This window comes from Euphorbia lathyris, chromosome 2, assembly GCF_963576675.1.
Source record: "Euphorbia lathyris chromosome 2, ddEupLath1.1, whole genome shotgun sequence".
Lineage (NCBI taxonomy): Eukaryota > Viridiplantae > Streptophyta > Magnoliopsida > Malpighiales > Euphorbiaceae > Euphorbia > Euphorbia lathyris.
Genome location: NC_088911.1, coordinates 17445059 through 17467647, shown reverse-complemented (window position 1 = coordinate 17467647; position 22589 = coordinate 17445059). Strand labels below are relative to the sequence as shown.

Below are 22589 nucleotides of genomic sequence, written 5' to 3'. Positions count from 1 at the left end.
CGTATATTCGGAAATATGGTCATGGAAATCAAATTTCATTGCGCGCGTAAAAAACCAAAGGAAGGAAAGTTTCGAATAAATGGGTTCACATCGTAATTAAGAAATGATTTGGGAAAATCTACAAATACTTGATAGTATAGGGGTTCCGTGATAATAAATTATTAATGAGGGTACTTTTGCAAAAGGCGCAAAGTTCTGGGAAGAATAAATATACACGGTAAAACTAATATTTCGCCCCAGCCCCTAATTGTAATTTCCATGCGAGAAGTCGATTGAGTACTTATATCTTTTATATAATTAATTTTTTTTAAGAATCCAATTAAATAAAAATTAAACTTTCATTTTTAAAAAATAAAACAAAAATTAAAACCCGACCAACAAAATATAAAAATTCAGATGACTAATAATACATTTTCATCTAATTAAACCTGTCTATGGAAATAAAAATAATAAAAATGTGTAACTAAAGTATGAAAAGTAAAAAAAAAAAAATTACTCCACTATATTTTTTTAACCGTATAATCTAATTAAAAAAAATTAACTAAATTGAAGATTATGATCTATCAGTCATAGCAATCTCTGGTACAGCCCATCTTTTCATTCTTTCGGATGTATCTTCAACCTGAAATTAATTATAATTAGTAACAATTAATTATAAAATATTGCATAAATAAGAGTAAATGGTAAAATAAAAAAAAAAGGGTAAAATTGTGACCTCTTTGTTCCAATTAGTTTTATAAATAATATAAATGAGGATAAGTGTCTGCAAGAATGTTCCAAAAATCATGCCCAGCCAAATTCCCTACAATAAAATGTGTTAATTTTAATTGAAATTAAACATAAATATGGAAATTAAGATTAAATATATAATAAATTAAATACCTGTACATGTAAACTTGTTCTATAACCAAGAAAAAAACCAAGAGGAAGGCCTACTACATAATAACAGAATAAGTTTATATATGCTACTAAGGCTTGCCATCCACCTCCCACTGCAACACCTGCATTTCAATACAATGTCACCGAAGATTCCGACGCTAATTTTGCTGTAACGCCGTGTACTATGAAATTACGACAGACATTTTATGTTTTGCGACAGAATTTTGCATCGAAAAATCTAATTTATCCTTATTTTTTTCCGGAGTCGGGAGTTGACGGACCCTATGTGATAACTATAACTCTGCCCTCACTCAATTTAATCAAAATCTATATTGAGTTTTTTCAACACATAATACGTGTAAATTGCACCGACAATCACGGGAATCTGTTTCACAAATGTCATTTAATTTCATTTTCTTTCAATAAAAACACTTAATTTTACATTTGATTTTAATAAAGTCATTTTAACCAATTTGTAATATAAAGACTCGTCAGAATATTGAAATGTCAAACAAGACAACCAACTACATGCCAAGTAAAGATGTTAACAATGATGTAAATTTTGATGTTTTTATGGCTTAGAATGTATCACGTGCACACACGTGACTATGTTCCTGCATCAGCCGTAAAAGTCAGACATATCCGTTATGGTGCTTAGTTAGTATATAGTCAATTATATTATATAGCGAGATACGTACCTGATATTACTGGCTGAACACTATTTAGAATCATAGTTATACCAAGTAGGTATGCTAAACGCGACACTGCCTTCCTCATCTCTATGCTATCAGTAAAAATGATAGCGAAATGATCTTTAGTGACCAAAACACTTGTTGCGAAAAAAATCCCGATTAGGAGACTCTGAGCACAAGTGATTAACACCGAGTATTTAGCAGCTCTTGGATGTGCTGATCCCAACTCATTGGAAACTCGAACACTGCCAAAATATACGAGCATTTTCAGTGCACCAGACTTAATTCTAGCATCCTAAACAGCTTATAATAGTAAGGGCTAAGGGTGAATTTTACGGGTGAATTGTACTAATACAGTCCCTAAATTTTGGAGTCGATTTCAAAAAGGTCAGTGAACTTCGTTTTGTTGTAAAATCATTGAACTTTTCTTTATACTTCAATAAAGTCATTTTGCTTAAATAGTAACATGACAATTACGATGGAAAGAATTCACTTGTACGCGTAACAGTCATGTGTCAACCATGTGTATGCCACGTGACGGTGAAAAAATACGTTTTTTACTCCCACTTACAGTTTCAAATACTTGAATTAAATAAAAAAAAAATCTTTTTTATCATGTGACTGTCATGTCATATGTAAGAGTTTGTCATTTCCAACGTGATTACCATGTTACTATTCCAATGATTTTTTCTATCTGAATTTACCAGAATTACTTTATTGCGATAAAGTAAAAGTTAAATAACTTTATTGAAACGAAATGAAATTCAATGACCTTTTTGAAACTGACCCTAAACTTCAGCAACCAGTGGTACAATTTTACCCTTAAAATTATTTGGGAAGTTTAGTTTTACCCTCATCGTACAAAATGACTCAATTTTCCCCTGATGCTTGAAACCTTAGCTCAATTTTACCTTTTATAAAAGAATTCTGTCGCTAAATTTGGTTCTTATTTACTCAGAGAAAGGAAAATTGAACTATATTTTTCTTTATCAGGAGGGTAAAATTGACCTAAAATTTCTTGATCTGTTTTGTACGAGAAGGATAAGGTTGAACTTCCCAAATAATTTTAGCAACAAATTTAACCCTTGTCCCTAATAATAATAATCAGAAATGGAGATTCAAAAGAATAACCTTATTGCTGCATTGATGCCAATAAACAACATGCCTTCCCAGCCATTCAGGTTCATGCTATAACAGGAAATATTCGTATGATGAACAACACAATTATAGATGGAATTTTGGGTTAAATGTACAGACTGTCATGGAAATTGCAATTACCGTCAGCAATAGCTAACAACAACAACAATCAAATTGAACTAAGTCCTAAGTCCTAAGTTCCAATAGATTTTTATTTTATAGCTTACGTATAGGTCCCTTTTGTTTGCCGGAAAATATCTTGCAGGAAAATATTTTTCTAATTTTCCGATGTTGCTTAGTAAAATAAGTCAACACAAAAATTTAGGAAGAAAGGTAGGAAAATGTTTTATTCTTAAAAGAGTAAAACATTTCCCTAATCTTTTTGAAGCCTACTTCGTTCTTTTTTACCCTTTCTGGAAACAATAGTAACCCACCACTTCTTCCCGTTTTTCTGTGTTGTAGCTAAACATCTAAAAATATTTTATTTTCAAACACAAAATTTTTCTTTACCCAATATTTTTCCAAACACAATATTTTTCAACAAATAAACGGGACCATAAACGACGTGATATTTCTGCTAATTTGATCTGGCTAGTGTAAAAGATAGTCTATCAGTATGAGCCCAAATGTGAAGTTTATAACTTTAATGACACTATAATAGAAGTCTTTTGTAACTAGAGTGGAATATTTCGAATTAAGAGTTAAAATGGGACACATTCACGTTCAGTCTAACTCAAATCAAAGTTTAAGTTTCAATTCAGTTTTGAAATGGATAATAATACAACGAGTTCCAATACCTAAAACATTTATGTAATTTGTATTAATTTGTCAAATATTACCAACTTTAACATGTTCATACCTAAACTTTGCTCTACCTACAACTTCAAAAGCCATTTTGACCCGTAATTCGAAATATTTCCGTCAATTAAATGACTATCTATCCATTTCAACAAAATTTCTAGAACGGTCTGGGACTAAACTGGTCCTTGAACACTACTGATATGAGTAGTCAAGGACCAGTTTAGTCCCGAACCACAGTAGAATTTCCCTCAGGGAGTTTTTATCAAACACTTAGCAAGCAACAAGAGAGATGACAGAAAAAACTCACCAGATAGAAAGAGAACCAACAGCAACAACAGGATTTTCAAGATGACCAGTAAGAACAATAATAGTCATAAAATACCAAATCTCAAGACAAATCATGACAGCAGAAGCAACAGAGAGTTTAACAAACCCCCAAAGATCCTTCAAAGCCAACCATGAAACACCAGTCCAACCTTCCCTGCACCACCCAATCACATAAACCACCTGAGCCAAAGCAATACCCCAAGCTGACACATCATAAGCAGTTGCAGCACCAGCTAAACCCCATTGGAACACATTTATGAACACATAAAGAACTCCTATGTGGATTATCAGAGCTGCAAATCCAATCCAAGCTAATGCTGTGACCTTACTTTGTGCTTGTAAGAACTTTTGGGTTGGGAAATTTATTGCTAGTGAAAACATTTGGGGGATTATTTGAACTGAGAATTTGCCTGCAAGTTCTGCTATTTGTGGTTCTTGGCCTAGTAGCTTTAAGATTGGTGTGGCAAATAGATACAGAGGTAGTAAGAAGAAGCAAGCACAAAATAAGATTATCCATGATCTTTGCATATAGATTCCTAGTAAATCTATTTGCCCTGCTCCAAATGCTTGCCCACATAATGTTTCTAGTGCACTACCCATTCCAAGCTGCATTATGATATAAGAGAAAATATCATTAATGGGTTCAAGTTTGATTAATTTGAGATAGATTTCCAAATTTGCCCTTGTCGTGTTTGCAAATTTTACTCCTAACATACGAAATGGTAAAATTTTCTCAATAATGCTTTCAAACAAGTTCAATTTTTATCCGTGACTAATAGAAAATTCGAAAATATTGATTTACCATTATTTGAACACTTATTCAACAACTATGACATCATTAGTAGTGTTCACCTGTACTCTGAAGTGCAGATTTACTCGATTTTACACCTAACATACGAAATGGTAAAATTTTCTCAATAATGCTTTTAAGCAAGTTCACTTTTTATCCGTGACTAACAGAAATTCGAAAATATTGATTCACCGAAAAAATATCTAAGTGTCCGTTTGTTTCCATTTTTCGGAACTGCCTTTTGCCTTTGAATACTAAACATGATAGAAAGTGTTTGGTAAAATTCTGAAACATCTTTTTTTTTCCAGAAAAAACAATTAATATCTACTATCTATCAGCAAACAGTTAATAGCAACGGCAAACAGCTGAAACAAACAAGCTCTAAGTGTTAAATTGGTTCGATTTCTCGGAGCTACTCTTTGTCTTTCAATTCTAAACAATATATAAAAGCCTTCGACAAAAATTAGAAACAATTTTTTTAGCAGAAAAATCAACTAATATATATTACTTATCATCAACAACATCAACAAACGTCAAGTAGCTAGCAACAACAACCAACTAACAAACAACAAAAAAAAGCAAGAATTAAACTAAATGGGCTCTAAATCTATCGGATATAATTTAATCACACAAAAAAACTGACTAAAGTATTTAGTTAAAACAATTATAAACAACCTAACAAAATGCAGAAAATTATTTAATTTTATAGATAAATTTATTTTGAAATGTTCAACGTGACAATTAACAACGGTGAAATTATTTTCGTTTAGAAAATTTAAAATTGATTTTTCTTTCGTAGGTTGAGGTAAATTAGCAAAGGATAGGGTAAATTTGGACAAATGAAAGTGAAGATTATGAATATGGGAAGGGAATCAAACCAAGAAACCAAAAGAGAAATTTGCAATGACGGAGAGGGAAATTGCAACCGCCGATAACTCAACATCTCCGATATGGCCGACGAAGATATTAGTAAAGGAATTAACACCATAATTGCAGAGGATATTGAAAGCAATAGGACCTGCGATCGTCCATAACTTAGAAGATTCCAAAAAAAATATGTACTTCGCATCTTGAAAAGAGTGAATCGGAGGATAATCTCCTGTTTCATTAGCGAGAAAAGCAGAAGGTGCAGAATGAAGATCGGCGGTTTCGAAGACGGAAACATGATCGGAAACAGCCACAGGCGAACTACTGCTACTACTTACGGCGCCATCAATCAATAGCGGAGATGTATGTAATGGCGCAGGTCTGTGTCTCGGAGACGATCTAGCAGAGGATGAACAGCTGCTATCCTCAGCTCTGAGCGGACCAACATGTTCTTTATTATTCCCAATTTTTGCTCCTTTTTTATTCAGATCTTTGATTTTTTTTAGGTTTTTGATGCAATCGGAAAATTCTCGTTCTCTCTCTCTTGTTTTTCTATGATTATGTGTTTTCAGAAATCATACAGATTGTGTGATTTCAGAAATTCAGGTTTTATGGTAGCTAAATTTAAGGACAACCAGTCATGCTAAAATCTAAGCAGCAATAGATATGGCAGATTTTGAGGGAATTGTTGACTTGGTGTTCTCTCTGTGTCTCCTTCATTTGTTTACACTCCATTTTTAGCTTCAGAGGTTTTTACGTTTAGGGTTTTAATTCTTATTAAAAATCAATATTTGAGCCAACATTCGATCTTTATGACAAAGCTCAGTGATTTCTCTGTTTAAATCCAGGATTGCAAAAGAGTATTGTTTCGTATCCGTTTCCATTTCCATTCCCCTGCTATCTTTTGAAGACTTATGTTTTAGACTGTGTTCTTGTCCGTGCAACATATTCTTATAGATTTCCTTGTGTTTGCAATGAAGTTCGACAATTATAAGCAATTCGTTTGAGTGCATTCGGTGTTAGAACCCGAACAAATACTCGGGAGTCGAGGGAAGAAAATATATTAAAGATTATAGACTTTTTTTACTGATATTTCAGATTCTGTAACAGATGGAATTATACATTCGGCGACGAAACTTTCCATCAGTCAAGGATTATAAGAAGGTAGAATTATGGAATAAAAAGGTTTTGCGATGGAACTTCGATGATTATAAGCAATTCGTTTGAATACATTCGGTGGCAGAAGCAGAACAAAATACTTGGGATCGATGAAATAAAATATATTAAAAATTACAGATTTTTTGGACGGATATTTCAGTTGCAGACAAAAATTATACATTTGACAACGAAACTTTTCGTGGGTGATTGTAATTTTCAGTTTATTTCTCCCCTGCGACTGGTAGTCAATGGACCCTCCACGACCCATGTCGCTCTGGCCCTGAATGCATTAGTCAACTGAAACTGGTTGCATGTTTTCAGCCTCTTTCCTCAGTTCTTCAAACAGGACAGATGACAAGTATCGCTCCCCGAAACTCGGATGAATAGTCTGAAATTCAAAACAACAAATGATTCAGGATTCAATTTAAAAATTGATATGTTATGATCATTTTAGCTTTAGCTGAAAAATCCTAGAATGGTCCCGAACCAAACTGGTCCGGGACCATTCAAATCATGTCACATCAACACCGCTGCTGATGTGGCATGACCTCAACGGTCCGGGACCAGTTTGGTCCGGGACCACTAGAAAATATGGCTTTATCATTATCTGATATCACAAGAAGCAAAAGCATTCAAACAGCTAGATTCCCGCTTCTGAAATTCGGACTTCTTCTTCTAATTTTTCTACAAGTTCGATGATTTGTGCTTACCACGATAAGTTTGCCTTTGTTCTCTGGCATTCTAGCAAGTCTAAGAGCAGCAACTGTGTTTGCTCCAGATGATATTCCCACCTGCATCAACCAGAATTCGGCGTGTATATGTATAAGATGAAAGAACTCGAAATCAAAGCTGAAGACGTATCCGAAACTTTTAATTAGAATTGAAATTGGTGTTGAAGTCATTTAGTACCATAAGGCCTTCCTCCAATGCTAATCTTCTAGCCATTTTTACTGAATCTTCACTGCTAACCTGATATATCAGAATGTTCCATTTTCAGCTTGGTAAATCAGATTTCAACCTTTCATTTTTTTTACCCTTTTTATCTTGTTTTGAAGAGTGTAATTACCTCAAGAACTTTCTCCATCACATCCATGTCCAATATGTCTGGTTTGAATCCAACTCCATTTCCAGTTATATGATGAGGACCTTTTTCAATTGAAACAAAAAGTTAACTTAAAATAAACTCTCTTGTAACTACAAATCATTGTCTTTCCTTCATCAACTAAGATCCGCCTCGGTTACAAAGCGCCTGTTTGGTTTACATGTTTGTTTAACCGCTGTTTGATAGTTGGTTGATGTTAACAGATTTTTGAGTAAATTTAGACCTGTGTACCCGCCCAGGCCCGTGTCCCTTGGGGTCGGGCTTGGCCAATGAAATTTGAACTTAGACTCAGTCCGGTCTAGGCCTGCTAAAACCCGCGTATTTTTTGGACAGGCTTGGGATTGATAAAAATAGCGCGGGCCAGCCCAGCTCGTCCCACCTTATTAATATTGATTAATAAATTTGTATTTTTATAATTAATTTTAAGTATAAATTTATTTTTTATAATTAAAAATTATATATTTATATATATATATTTTTAGGTGGGTTTATATGGGTTGGGTTTGTGATTTGATTTTAAGCCCAAGCCCAACCTGGCCCGAGCCTGCCTAAAATTAGTAGCGGGCTGGGCTGGATTTGGTATGCACATTTTTACATAAAAACCCATTAGGCCAGGCCCCAACCCAGCCCGGCCCATGGACAGGTCTAGGTAAATTACATCTATGGCTCCTCAACTTTGATCTTACTTTTTTTTCGCCCCTAAACTTCAAAACTGGACATAAAGATCTACTAACATAAAAATCTCTTATGAAAGTAAACGACCTCAAAATGACGGTTGACGATCTCGAAATGAAAAAGTTCAAGAATTAAAGCTGTAGAGAACCACATTTCCAATGGAATCAAGGTTTTTATTTTTCAAATCACTATTTTAGAAGCTTTCTCTCTCCGAACATCCATTTTCTCTATTCTAACCAAACAACATCTAAATGAGCCCGTAACCAAAAAATTTAAGAATTAAAGCTGCTTAGAATATCATTTCCATAGCTTCTATTGCACTGGTCAAAGGTTTGAGACTTTACGTTAGTAAAGACCAAAATTCAAAGACTTTTATGTCTGGTTTTGAAGTTCAGGGTCATGCAGAATTTCTTTCCAAAATAGTTATAAGCAATTATTTCTCGGTCCTAACCAAACACTTGTACTTTATTGTTAGGACTAAAAAAGAAAAAACGAGCTATAAAAAGGAGAACCAAACCAAAGGAGGCTAAGTTAATAGAAAATGACACTTCTTACCTGGTTTGCCACCATTTAGCACATTACTTTCAGAAGGCTCAACTCCATATATCTGATCACAACAAAAACAGTTTTCAAGCATCATGAAAGAAAAATTAGAATCAACAATGGACATAAATTTAAAATTCATACCTTGACATTGGGATTTTGGGACTTGAGGTATTGTCCAACTCCAGTCACTGTACCTCCACTGCCTATTCCCATCACAAAGATATCAACTTGTCCAACTGTATCCTCCCATATTTCAGGTCCGGTGGTTTCAAAGTGTACCTTTTCCCCCCAATTTAAGGTCAGATAAAAAGGAGTTCTTCAAATTACAAATCATATTCCAATTAAGGTAAGTTATCAAATAGTTTAGGCAAAAAGCATCTTGTGACCCCCAATCATTCCGAGTTTGATGGATTGAATCCCCGATCTTTCATTTCAACAATTAGCTTTGAACATAAAACTCGGTTAACTGACCGTTATTCATTTCATCTACTTTCGAATTGTGAAAAGTACATTTTTTGAATTAGATGTTTTGAAGCTAACTTTCTAGTCATCAAGAGCTTAAAGTGACCATAAATGATTAGGGGTTTGATGTGTTGAAATAAAAGATTAAGGGTTCAATCACCAAAATCGAAATGATCCGAGCATCGGATGCTTTTTTGCGAATAGATTATATACCTTGGTATTTGCAGGATTTGCAAATTGTTGCAGCATAAATGCATTTGGTGTAGATTCCAAAAGATCATAGGCCTTTTTAACTGTTCCTCCCATACCTTTGGTAGGATCAGTGAGAATCAGTTCAGCTCCAAATGCTCTCATTGTCACTCTTCTCTCCAAGCTTGTGTAAGAGGGCATAGTCAGAACCATCTTATATCCTTTCATGGCAGCCATGAATGCCATACTAATCCCCATATTACCAGATGTTGGCTCTATCAAGGTTGTCTATTAAAACACAAATTATCAATCAAAAAAACAGTATTGAAAGACAAATTTAGATGATCTTTTGAGAAAATTTGTTTAGCAAACCTTTCCGGGAACAATTAAATTGTTCTTTTCCGCATCATTCATCATTGACAGCGCTGGTCTGCAACAAGAATAAGTAGTTTCTTTCTTTAGGAATGGAATTGAATCTGGTATTGATTAAACAAGTTTAATATGCGGAAAGGAAATTAGAAGCTAACTAATACAATATCCACATGGTTCAACACCAATTAAGATTGACTTGAGTGGTTAAGGGACCTAAGTCGCTTAAACTAGAGATCTCAATAAGTGTCATTAAAGAATTAAGAAACCATTTAAGAACTCTAAAAAGCAGTCTCAAGATGGGAGAAAAACAGAGGAATGCACAATAGAGAAGAAGATGAGTTAGACAATGTTGATTAAAATGGGAATTTGGAGTTCTTTGTCATCTGACAAGTTTGGTTTTGTCTTCTCCTTTGACAAGTTTCTTCTTTTCTTTTCAATTCTTGCATCAAAAGTTTGTTTTTTCATCTATAGCATTATCAAGTAACCAGTCTGTAGAATGTATTCCAGCTAAGAAGAGAGTTTTTCAAGGAAATCCCAGTCCTCAGCTAGCCGATGCCGTGACTATCACAGAAGCTTTAAATTGGACTAAGATGCATCGCCCCCAGTGTGAAAATTCAAATTCAGTCGGATTGTCTCGCCATAGTCAAGGCAATTCAAATGGGTTTAGAAGGTATTTAGTATTTAGTTGACATTATTTCTGATTGTATTCATTTATCAAGAGATTTAGAGTTGTGCTCGTGCTCTAGCAAAAGCGGTCAATTCTGTGTCAGTTCGGGATGAGTGGGCACCACCATTTCTTAGCAATATTCTTTCATCTGATTTAAGTTAATAAAACTTTATTTCAAAAAAAAAAAAACTAGAGATCTCAAGTTCTAGTGCAACGAAAGGGTACCCGGATGTCCAACTAGCCTCGAAATGAGTAATCGAATCAATAAGCTTATTATAATCAACAACAGATACGAATCCTAATACTGATAATCAAATCAAATCAGATATACCTGTCCTTAATACTGGCAGTTGGTTGCATCATTTCTTGCTTAACAGCAATGTAAGCTCCACATCCTTCAGTTACTTTATTAAGATATACCAAAGGTGTTCTTCCAATTAACTGAACAACATCAAAAGGGGGAATAACATCAGTGAGAACGAAACCAGAAGAACATAAGATTCATAAAAATCAGTAACGCCATTGATAATTGAATTGAAGAACATAATATTCAAATGAGCATTTAGGCATAAATTACAGAAAGAAATGAACTGGGCAGTTACTAATTGAATTCTAGGAGAATCAAATTCAAATAAAAAATTGAAAACCCAGAAAAGGGGGAAACTTAAAGAATATAAATAGACATACTTGAGAAACTTGAGACTTGATTTTAGTTCCGGGAAGATTTTTGGGTAGATCCCTGATTCTTTGAACAAAAGAAGAAGAATCAACAGCAGCCTCGGTGGAGAACAATCTGCTTAATACAAAATGGTTTCCTGATTTTTGCTTTAAGAAGCTCTTGAAAGCAGCCATTGATGAATGCTTGAGAGAATGTTAGAAGTAGAAGAAGAGCCTCAAATGGAGGATGGATAATGGAGCATAAATCTGGCGTTCGGACAACCTCATTATAAAGGATATTGGATTTGGCATACTAGTTGCCATTTAATTATAAACAAACAACAAATAATTGTAAGGCGGCCTTTTCTTTTTTTGTAGAGATAGTGCTTGACTTCTATTTAGTGTGGACTAGGATGGGATTGGATTCAATGTATATAATTAAAAATTTGAAAATAATAAATAAATAAATGACATGTTATAAAATAAGTGATGTGATCCTTTTCAAAAAGTAATATTCTCCTAATTTTATTATATGTGGATTTAGAATTATTAATTTTTTTTTCCTTTTTTAAGAGTACGTTTTTAGATAGAGTTGCGCCGAAAAAGCCAAAAGAAGTTTATAGAGTTTTCGATTTGCTTCTCACTATCTTTTTCGGAGAGATGGGCTCTCGTGGGGTTTAGCGCCCCTTCCCCATTGGTTCCTTCTCTACGAAGTTAGTTTCGTCGGTATGATCTTTTAAGTGATGTCGAGATGTTTTCAATTGCCTCGACTAGAAAGACCGATAGCAACCCAAACACTCCAAATTTCGATGCAGGGTCATCTTTTCTTTGTGCCCTAATTGGAAAAAGAAGAAACATTGGATCCGATAATCTCTCTTGCTGCACCAGTTGTTACTAATATAGGCGGCTTCGAAGCAATCAAGGTTGCTCAAAATAATAATAGCAAAGTGGAAGCCGACAAATTTTCTGTCATAAGGCGTATAACCCTTGCTAAAGGAAAGAAACCATGAAACATTCAGGATTAGAAAGGGAAACTCAGTGTGATTCGGGGACAAAAATCTGATTGGAAGTTAATCTCTCTTGGAAGGGATTTCTATCATATCATCATGAACCACGATGAGGAGCTAACCAACCACAGAGCTACCCACCAACAAGAAAAACGAGTTCTCGTTCACGAATAAGTAAGATTTGACAAGGGAGAGGGGGACCCTTCTCATCACCGACCGAGCTTAATGGAGAAAAAGGCTATGCCCGCTATGAAGGTAGTTTGGAGCCATGGCGCACTAGCTCTCAAGCTTGGGATTATGTGTTTCACACGTTAGACTCGTGGATTCAACCCATCTACTCATAAATCAACATCAACTCAAATTTAGGTCCGTTTTTTTAATTTACTATAGGAGTTCTAGGATAAAAACACAATCACAAACATTGTTAGAATTATTGTAGTTCCTTCACGCTTTGACATGAATACCATGGATGGAAAATTTGGTCATTTTTCTCGCGTGCTTATTGATATCGATTTATCCAGACCTATTTAGTAAACTATTTGTGTACACACATATGAGCTTGTGATATGGGTTAAATATTAGAATACGAGGGACTGTTGGCTTTGTGTTTTATGTGCAAGTCAGTAGAGCACATAACAACAACAATCATCGTAACATGCCCAATGGCCAAGATAATATCCCAACTACAGTTGAGAATGAGGGAACCTCTAAAGCTAGCTCCAAGAAACCACCCAGAGTATGGTTAGCAGGGAGATCTTTTGGCGATGCAATTTATCAACTTCATATGTTAATGATCTACAAATGCAAAAATTTAAGAGCGTCCTTGTATGTATGAAAATATCTAGAGAGATATCAAGAAACCGTTATATCAAGCTTGTACAAACTTCATTATACTTTCAGTGGTCCTCAAATTATTCAATTTAAAGGCGAGCCATAGTTGGACGGACAAGAATTTTACGTAGTTGTTGGAAACTTTATAAAAAATGCTTCCCAAAGGAAACGAACTTCCGATCTCTACCTACGAAGCAAAGAGACTTATATCTCCATGGTATCGAGAATGAGAAGATACATGCATGTCCAAATGATTGTGTGTTGTATCAAAATGATTATACAGATATATGCATCAGTGTTCAAGGTACGAAGTGTCCCATTACATGAGAAAGGAGAATGCTTCAGTTTCAAGTAAGAAGGGGACTCCAACTAAGGTACTATGGTATCTTCTAACTATACTGAGATTTAAACGCCTTTTTTCTGATGAAAAAGTACAAAATTATTAAGGTGGCACGCTGAAGGGAGGAAGAACGATGGGTTAATAAGGCATCCGGCCAATTCTCCACAATGGAGAAACATTTATCAAAATTTCTTGAATTTCGGTGGGGAAGTTCAGAATCTTAGATTCTATCTTTATATTGGTGGAATAAACCCATTAGGAGCACTTAGTAACCAATACAACACATGACATGTTCTTTTGACCATCTACAAATTGCCTCCTTGGTTATGTATGAAGTGCAGGTATATCATGTTGTTGCTTCTTATCTCCAGACTTAAACAACCTAGAAACGACATATATGTGTGCCTAGCGCCACTCATTGAAGATCTAAAATTCTTGTAGGATGAAGGTGTGTCTCTGTTTAATGAATATAGTAAAACGACTTTCACCTTTCGTGCGATGATTTTTTGTATGATCAATGACTTTCCAACTTATGCAAATTTGTCAGGGTACACTACGATAGGCAAAAAGACATGCCCAATTTGCGAGGATGATATGGAAGCAGTACGTTTAGATTATTATGAGAAACATGTTTACTTGAATCATTATATGTTTCTCCCTCTAAACCATCCTTTCAAAGGAAGAGGAAAGCTTTCAATGGAAAAATGGAGATGAAATTAGTTTGTTTTCCCTTACGTGCTAGTCATGTTTATGACTGTGTTAAAGACATTGAAATTGAGCTTGATAAGCCTTACAAAAACAATACAATGGGTGACTATAAGAAGATGCCAATTCTTAGAGAACTTATATATTGGCAACATTTAGAAGTCAGACATTGCCTAGATGTGATGTATATTGAAAAATGTATGTGATTCCATTGTTAGAACACTTTTGAACATGCCAAAAAAAAAAGGATTGAGCGAATGTTAGAAGAGACATGGTTGCAATGGATCAATCTAAGTTGGCACCGCAATAAAAAATGGAAATTTTATTATCTTTCATCAATTTGCTTCACTTTGTCTAAAACAAAGAACACTCGCTTTTGTGAGTCTGTGCACTTTTACTCTTTTTTATACATTATATGTATATTCATTCTCTTCCAATAAGACATTCTTTAGTTCTTATGATTATAAGGTACTAATCATAATTTATAAATAATACATCAATCTATTAAATACGAAAATAAACAAAACATTATTCCAAATATAAAAGTAAACTTTTAGAAATCTATGTAAACTATAGGTAAAAAGCATCTTTAGGCATTGGTCGTTCATTTTTTATTTCATTCAGCCATTGATTTTTTTTATTTGGACACATTAAGCCTCTTATCATTTATTTTTGGTCCCATAAACCTTTGTTTAAAAATTAGTTAGTTGTGAACATCTAATTCAGTTAAAAAGTCGTTATTCATTTCATCTGTGTTTGAAATTATATTTTTTTATAGTTTGAATTATGATTTTTACAGTTTCCTATAACCATATCACAAATATAAAAAATTGCTTTCAAACTATAAAAAAAATGTAGTTTCAAATACAAATGAAATGAATAACGATTTTTTACAGTTTCCTTATAACCAAATTACAAATAAAAAATAAACTTCTTTCAAATTGTGAAAAAGACAAATTTCGAATGCGTATAAAATGAATGACACTCTATTAACCGAATTTTATGTTAAAAAATGATTTTTTTTTAACATCAAGGGCTTAATGTGACAAAAATTTACAATCTAGGATTAATGTGTTCAAATAAAAGATCAACGGTTTAATGAATAAAAAATGAATGATCAAAGGCATCATGATGGTTTTTGCCTATACTACAAAGTATCCATAGTGTGCAGAGGATAGAAATCGATGTCCTCACCTCATCATTGCCTCCGAAGAATTTGCTTTCGCCATCCCGTACTATAGAAAAATATAAATGGAGATTCTCAGCTCCCATTAAAATGAATCCTTGTCGAAGATGTATAATCTCCACCAATTTACAATTCCAGTTGCTCTTTTATCAAAAAAAAAAAAAAAAGTTACTACGTGTAGAATTGACCCCTCCAACGAAGTAATTTTATATTCGCCACTTTTATCCCATGACCATCTTTTTTTTCATATATATATATATTGTGCGTATAATTCATAAATATAGTTTTGGCCACTAAGAAATTTATTTATTCTATAAAAATAATAAAAGAATACGTATTTACTTGAAACAATTCAAAGATAATTATTTTACATTTTTGTGGTGCGTATGAACTTTATTATTATGTCTGAATGAAAGTTATATCATTCAACATTTGCGTTTATATATGCAATATAACGATGAATGATCTAATACTACATGATCATTAAGGTCAATATGATCAAACCCGTAATAATTGAATTTGATTCCTTTTTTTTTTGTATCTTTCTAATTTGTGCTTATACTCTAAGCAATGTCAAATTAATTATGAGATGAAGTTGATTTCTTCCTAATCCTGAGTTTGTGGTAGAATTTGGTCAAATTAATAATGACAACAACAACAACATATTTACGTACAAAACTGCAATTGATGCTACGACAAAGTCAATGTCAAATAGAATTAGAAGAAAAAATTTGGGTCGTTCTCATTTTAGTCATTAAATATTCAATTAGATATTAATTACCTTATTATATAATGTATAACTCTAATACAAAATACAGTTTTGAAAATGAGTTAAATTAAATATATACTAAAGTGAACAACAATACATTATCGAGAAGAAAAAGAAATGGACAACAATACAGAATACGGGTTTGAGTAGTGATGGAGTCATAAATTTATATTTGGAGGGCATTTTAGCTTTACGGTCAGTGTCAGAGTCAATTTTATGGAGTTTGGAGAAATTTTCTAAAGTTCATTCGTTTTAGTATGTTAGATGCTAAAAATTAAAAGTATTTAAAATATTCAGTCTAAAAGAAATATACATCTTGAATGTTTTATAAATCCAACACTTTTAAAAATTATACTTTTATTAATTTTTTATTTTTAATTTTGGATTTATTATAATCATGTAAATTAAATTCTAATTCAAAAATTAAGGTTTTTTTTAAGTCGGAAAAGTTTAAAAAAAATGATTTAGGAAAAACTTTGGCCTAAACCATACACAGTCCCCTGTACTTGTCACTTTTAGTCATTTTGCCTCCTGAATTTACGGGACAACCTATTTGCCCCTTCAACTATTTAAAAGTGGTATTAACAATCCCCTATTTTCATTATAACGGAAACAATTATGACATTTCTTATTGCAAGCCCCAAGGTAAAACAAGCTGCAAATGAGGTTAGTATAGACAGTACACAAGTTCTCTTGTAAAAATTGCATATACAGTTATGCACTATTAAAACAAGATGATGTTACATATATGCAGGCTGGTTCCAATACTTCCATGAACACTTGTACTAATGTTGGAATTTCATTTTGTTTCCGTTATAATGAAAATAAGGGGTTGCTAATACCGTTTTTAAATAGTTGAGGGGGTAAATAGATCGTCCCATAAATTCAGGGGACAAAATGACCAAACTTAACAAATTCAGAGCACTGCATATGGTTTAGGCCAAAAACTTTAGTTCAAAAGAATTAATTTTGTTCAAAAGAATTAAAAAGATAAGAGGACATAAAGTAATTAATAACAATAACATACTTATTTGGTTTAAAAAAAAAAACAATAGCATACTTATTTAAAAAAAGGAATTCAAATAGATAAAAGCTTTTTCCAATAGGTTGATGGAACTTGACCAATGATCTTTTACATTAAAATATACATTTTAATCAACATAACCATTTTAAAATATTGAAAGAATGCTACAAATAAACCAACATAGACTAAAATTAGTGCGGATTGTCTTGTACCAAAACCAAAACTACGATAAGAGGTTTTGAAAAGTAATTAAAGGGATGGTAGAGAAGGAGAAGAAGAGGGAGATAAGGTATTACCCTTACCCTTATTTGGGAGAAAGGGAAGGGTTCATCAAAACCATTCCAAACCCACTGATTTGATGGGTTAAAAATCTATTAAAAACTTATTGATTTTGAACCATTCAAAACCCTTCAAAACTCTTACCCTCATATTTTTTAATCTTCCAAACAAGGGTTTCCACTAGGGTTGTAATCGAGCCGAGCCGAGCCGAGCTTTGGTCTGTTCAAGCTCGGCTCGCTATAAAATTAACGAGCTCGAGCTCGAATCGAGCTTGCTATAAAATTAACGAGCCGAGCCCGAGCCGAGCTTTGACTTGCTCAACGAGCTTGAGCCGAGCTTCGAGCTTGTTTCGAGCCCAAAATCCTCTTTTGGACTTGGTTCATTAAGAAAATTATCTAACCATGAATTGTTTGTGAGTAAATTATTAATTATATTTGTGAAGTTTGCTCACAAATAACTCTTTAATTGTGTACATAAACAAACTCACAAGTAAAGTTCGTGAATAAATAAACAAGATGCTTACAAATAGTTCGTCTATTACTCATTTATTATGTTCGTGAAAGAACTCATCTAATAGCAAATGAAATAATATTAAGTTTAGATATTTGTGAACTAACACAAAACTATATAGTTTTCTACAAAACTAAAATTTGTTCATAAATGTTCTAATCGAGCCTGCTTGCAAGCTTTCGAGCCGAGCTTTGGCCTGCTCAAGCTTGGCTCGTTTACGAACCGAGCCAGTAAATCGTGTTCACGAGCGGCTCGTTTACAAATCGAATTAAGTCGAGCCAAGATTTTATCGAGCCGATCACCGAACGGCTCTGTTCATTTACAGGCCTAGTTTCCACTAACCTTTCCCTATCCTCCCTATAATTACCTTTCAAAGCCTTAGAAGTAAAGCCGTTGGCTAGGGAGATGGAGCTCCCCAAGCTCTGGACTAGATTCGCTCTTGACAGTGGCAAAAGCAGGATTGATCGGCCAAATTTTACACGTGGATATGTTAAAAAAAATTGCTAAATGTATTTCACCCTTTAAATTTCTAAAAGGTTATAATAACTCATTTGGGCCTCGGTGGTCGAAAAGGCCCATAAAATGAAGGCATTGGCCCAGCCCAATAACATTGCCCCATCTCTTTCCCTTGGATGGCTTATTATGGCTGTTATCGTTTTGCATCATTTCGAAAGCAAAACCTATATATAGAAACCAGAGCAAGAGTGTGGCGTGTTTACCCACTTTCACACATTAACCATGACTAATCCTAACATTCTCTTCTTCATCCTTCTGCCATTGATCTTCTCACCTAATTCCGAATTCCTCCGCTTCGCCCGGGGAGGGAAGCGACGGGTCCACATTCCCGACGATCTCCACGACGTAATCGACGACGAAGAGGACGATGATTGGAAGCAATGGGGCAAGAAATCGACGCCCGCTTTTGAAGGTCCACATCCTTCCGAATTAGAACATATGGACATGTGGCAGATTCAAGATTTGATGATGAAGCAAAAAACTGGGCCGGTTTTTGGATTCGTTAAGCTCCGGTTAGGTGTCCACCGGACAAAGGTAAATGAATTTTTCATTCCTCGATTTTGAGTGCTAGCTCTAGATTTCAGTATAATTCTTCGGATCTTTTACCATGATTTACTGTTTGGGGGTTCTGCGTAAGCTTGGGATCTGAAAAGCAAATGTCGATAGGATTATGTGGTTTTGCTAAGAATTGTGGGTGAAATTGAGGGAAATCGGAAGAAATTGTTTGGTCTAATACATTTCTAGCGCCCAAAACTTAACCGTCTCAATTTTGAAAACAATCAATTAGTTCCTCAGAACAACAACATAGCTTAGTTCCCAAATGATTCGGGTTAACATAACTATCATACGAACTCATATCACAATCACTCTCCCATGCACTGCCATATTTCAAAACACCTCAGTCGGTTTTCTCTCATTTTATTCTCAATAGATGTAACTCCTACTTTTGTCCTAGTTATTTCATTACTCACTCGATCCTTTCTCGTATGACTAGACATTCATCTTAACATACGCATCTCCGCCACCGATATCTTATAAATGTGACCTTTTATTAATGTGACCGTGCGTCACTGTCCAACATTCCATACCATATAACAATGTAGGTTTAATTGCCACACGGTAGAGTTTTCCCTTCAATCTATTAGGCATGCCAGGATCAAAGAGGAAACTCATAGCACTCTTCCAGTTCGACTAACCAGATTTAATCTTATAAGATTCAGTGATGGCGATACTCAAGTGTTCCCTTGTGTGCTCAATTAATATATTTTACATGTATTCAGAAAGAAAAATTAAAGCTCCTGTAAATCCTGAAGTTTTTCGGCTTTTTCTTACAATTAATGGATGAAGTTTTTCGGTTTTTTCTGACGATTAATGAGTGCTTAACTGGATCAGTCTTTAATTAACCTCTTAAAGTCCTATATGGCAAAATAAATGAAAGATTTAGATAACTTGAAACATGAACTTAGACACCGTGAGTCCGTTTAAGCAAGTTCAGAGAGCCATTTCAGGGTCAATAAATCACCTTTAAGCAAGTTTAAAGAGATAATAGGTGGTCTTCAAAATTGGATTAAGCAATCAGGAGGAGCTGTGTATGTATTAGAGCCAAACGGTTAATGATTATATAAGGAATTTCTGGCCTTCTGGATTTGAGTTGCATTCCTATTTCATAATTGGAACTGGTTTTCTAGTCATGATCTTGCCTATTTTACTGATTATTTTTTGTAGTAAATCTTCGCTTTGGAATTAGATTTTGAAATATATGGTGTTATTTGCAGGATATGGTTGCTGAGATGGCTATGAAATGGACAAAAGTTTTCAGAACTGGATCAGTTGACATAAGGTTCACTGGGGTTGACACTAACACAATCATGTTCACCTTGCAAAATGGCCGACAATCAATGGAGGTAACTTTACTAGTTTACTATACTGTAACCCAAAATTTACTTCTGTGGCTTTAGAACCATGTCCACCCGAAATCCTCACCAATTTACTACTTCAAATCTTTTCACTTGTCTTTGTAGCATACGAATTTCCATTTTGGTTAAGCCAAATCACACTTTTCCAACAACTTTATGTTTTTAGCAGTGAAACTTACATTTATGGAAGCTATATTACATTTAAACAATTAAAACATTTGCGGTAAATTACAATCATAGCATTTAAACTATAGTGTTACTAATATTATGCTCTTAAATTTTATTTTTTTGACATGAGAAGTCCTTTAATTTTTACATTTTATAACATTAAAGTCCAAATCAATAAAAATTCGTTAAAAATTATCATAATGATGAAGGTAAAATAGATATTTGACTATAATTTTTTTGATGACATGGATAAAAAAGAATCAATGATTATAAAAAAAACCTTTGTAGTTACATGAATTGTCAAACATATATCTGTGTTTTTTGTGACTGTTTTTTTGTGACCGAAATATGACTACAGTTACTCGCTTGGCTAAAAACAATGATCATTTAGTTTGACACTTTAAAAATAACCATTAATAACCTTAAAATGAAAATTTTCAAGAATTAAAGTTGTTTAGTATCACATTTACTATGGAATCACGTTTTTTACTTTCCAAAATCACCATTTTTAGAGCTTTCTCTTTCTAAACATTCAATTTATCTCTCCTCATCAAACAACTCATAAACGACCTCAAAATAAAAATTTATAAGAATTAAAGTTGAAAATTTTCATTTTGAGGTTGTTAACGGTTATTTTTAGAGTGTCGTACTAAAAAATATTCATTTTTACCAAAACAATGAACCTCAGTCCTCCATATGTGCGTTTGACAATTCGTGTAACCATAGAGAGTTTTTTTTAATCTACCTTTATCATTGTTATTATACAGACTTTTTTTATTTAGACTTCAATGTGACAAAACACCGACTACAAATATTTTTACATCATCAAATGAAATTTAGAGATGGTATTATTTTACACAACATTTGTGTCTACAACAACAACAACAAACCCTTAGTCCCGAAATGATTCGGGGTCGGCTAACATGAACCATCATATAAAACCGTGAAATCAAGTCGTGTCAGCGACACAAATTCGCTCCCTCCACTCCGTCCTATCCACTACCATATTTTCCCCAATTCCTAGTAAACTCATATCACTCTCTATCACTCTCCTCCAAGTTTGCTTAGGTCTTCCCCTACCCCTCACCACTACATCCCTTTGCCACTCTTCGGTTCTCCTAACCGGCGCATCAAGCGCTCTACGTCTCACATGGCCAAACCACCTTAGTCGGTTTTCTCTCATTTTATTCTCAATAGATGTGACCCCTACTTTTGTCCTAATTATTTCATTACGCACCCGGTCCTTTCTTGTATGACCACACATCCATCACAACATTTGTGTCTAGTGCTTATTAATTATGAGCTTAAACTTCTTTATGTTGATATTCCTATCTTGTTGTATATAGTTGAAAGAGTTCATCTTAGAAGAGGAAGAGGCTTATGAGATCAAGATTGGTGATAATATCTTCCGTAGACCGGGAGACCCTCCCTTTGAGGAACTTGTCTTGAAGCTTCAGAATGAGAAGGATAATGTTAATGAAACTACTGCCTCAAAGGTTGATGAGCATCAGAAAGAAGAATTGTAGTTTGCTGGCACAGTCAAGTCAGTTAATTAGCCCACTAGCTCACTGTACATTTAACTTCTCCATTTTACTACTTCACAGCAGTTCAACATAAGCATTACTTTCTCTTGCTACAGTGACTATCTAGCTCATGTGTAGGATTGTCAATTTCTAACACGTGAATGAAATGATCAGTTTAACACGACTTTCATTTTTTGTTGCATTTATACATATATAATCACGTGGAATATATAAATCACATAACTTAGATTATGATACAACAATCCGTCTTGACACCTCTATTCATGTGCATTGCGGAAACATACATGATCACAAGCAAGATCTGTTGAGCATTTCACAAAGCGAACTTTTGTTTAAGCTATTTGAAGGAAATATAATTTTTATGTGTAGTTGAGTCTATTATTGAATTTCAAATCTTGCAAGCAATTCCTTGATATCAAGACAACAATAATGAATTCATTACAGAATTGACCCCGTTTACTCCTTTTTTTTAT

At 34.0% G+C, this 22589-nt stretch overlaps 3 protein-coding genes across 3 annotated transcripts; 1 reads left to right on the top strand and 2 right to left on the bottom strand.

Moving 5' to 3' along the window:
• Positions 1–433: 433 nt before the first annotated feature.
• On the bottom strand, positions 434–6383 carry LOC136216703 (protein DETOXIFICATION 34). The gene is made up of 8 exons (XM_066003261.1): positions 6295–6383; positions 5505–6045; positions 3817–4442; positions 2703–2759; positions 1578–1816; positions 883–1001; positions 716–802; positions 434–622 (listed from the first exon to the last, which is right to left on the bottom strand). Exons 1-8 carry the CDS (start codon positions 6381–6383, stop codon positions 554–556), a joined length of 1827 nt encoding a protein of 608 aa, XP_065859333.1. The 3' UTR covers positions 434–553.
• Positions 6384–6741: 358 nt separating this feature from the next.
• Positions 6742–11618, bottom strand: LOC136217000 (bifunctional L-3-cyanoalanine synthase/cysteine synthase 1, mitochondrial). Its single transcript, XM_066003558.1, has 10 exons — positions 11352–11618; positions 10996–11105; positions 9998–10055; positions 9650–9913; positions 9116–9253; positions 8984–9035; positions 7718–7797; positions 7561–7620; positions 7362–7442; positions 6742–7039 (listed from the first exon to the last, which is right to left on the bottom strand). The coding sequence occupies exons 1-10, from the start codon at positions 11514–11516 to the stop codon at positions 6941–6943; spliced, it is 1107 nt and encodes a 368-aa protein (XP_065859630.1). The 5' UTR covers positions 11517–11618; the 3' UTR covers positions 6742–6940.
• A 7025-nt stretch (positions 11619–18643) lies between these two features.
• LOC136216999 (uncharacterized) lies at positions 18644–22283 on the top strand. The gene is made up of 3 exons (XM_066003557.1): positions 18644–19022; positions 20264–20392; positions 21919–22283. The coding sequence occupies exons 1-3, from the start codon at positions 18711–18713 to the stop codon at positions 22096–22098; spliced, it is 621 nt and encodes a 206-aa protein (XP_065859629.1). The 5' UTR covers positions 18644–18710; the 3' UTR covers positions 22099–22283.
• The last annotated feature ends 306 nt before the right edge of the window (positions 22284–22589 follow it).

Excerpts from the sequence above, each read along its gene's own strand:
- LOC136216703 (XM_066003261.1), bottom strand. The coding sequence starts at position 6,383 with ATGGAAATGGAAACGGATACGAAACAATACTCTTTTGCAATCCTGGAT. Across the intron at positions 6,046-6,294 it reads CTTTGTCATAAAGATCGAAT|AAAAACAAGAGAGAGAGAAC; the intron begins GTTGGCTCAAAT and ends ACATAATCATAG. Across the intron at positions 4,443-5,504 it reads ATTTCTCTTTTGGTTTCTTG|CTTGGAATGGGTAGTGCACT; the intron begins GTTTGATTCCCT and ends ATCATAATGCAG.
- LOC136217000 (XM_066003558.1), bottom strand. The coding sequence starts at position 11,516 with ATGGCTGCTTTCAAGAGCTTCTTAAAGCAAAAATCAGGAAACCATTTT. Across the intron at positions 11,106-11,351 it reads TCAAGTCTCAAGTTTCTCAA|TTAATTGGAAGAACACCTTT; the intron begins GTATGTCTATTT and ends GATGTTGTTCAG. Across the intron at positions 9,254-9,649 it reads CAAATCCTGCAAATACCAAG|GTACACTTTGAAACCACCGG; the intron begins GTATATAATCTA and ends TGGGGGGAAAAG.
- LOC136216999 (XM_066003557.1), top strand. The coding sequence starts at position 18,711 with ATGACTAATCCTAACATTCTCTTCTTCATCCTTCTGCCATTGATCTTC. Across the intron at positions 19,023-20,263 it reads TAGGTGTCCACCGGACAAAG|GATATGGTTGCTGAGATGGC; the intron begins GTAAATGAATTT and ends TGTTATTTGCAG. Across the intron at positions 20,393-21,918 it reads ATGGCCGACAATCAATGGAG|TTGAAAGAGTTCATCTTAGA; the intron begins GTAACTTTACTA and ends TGTTGTATATAG.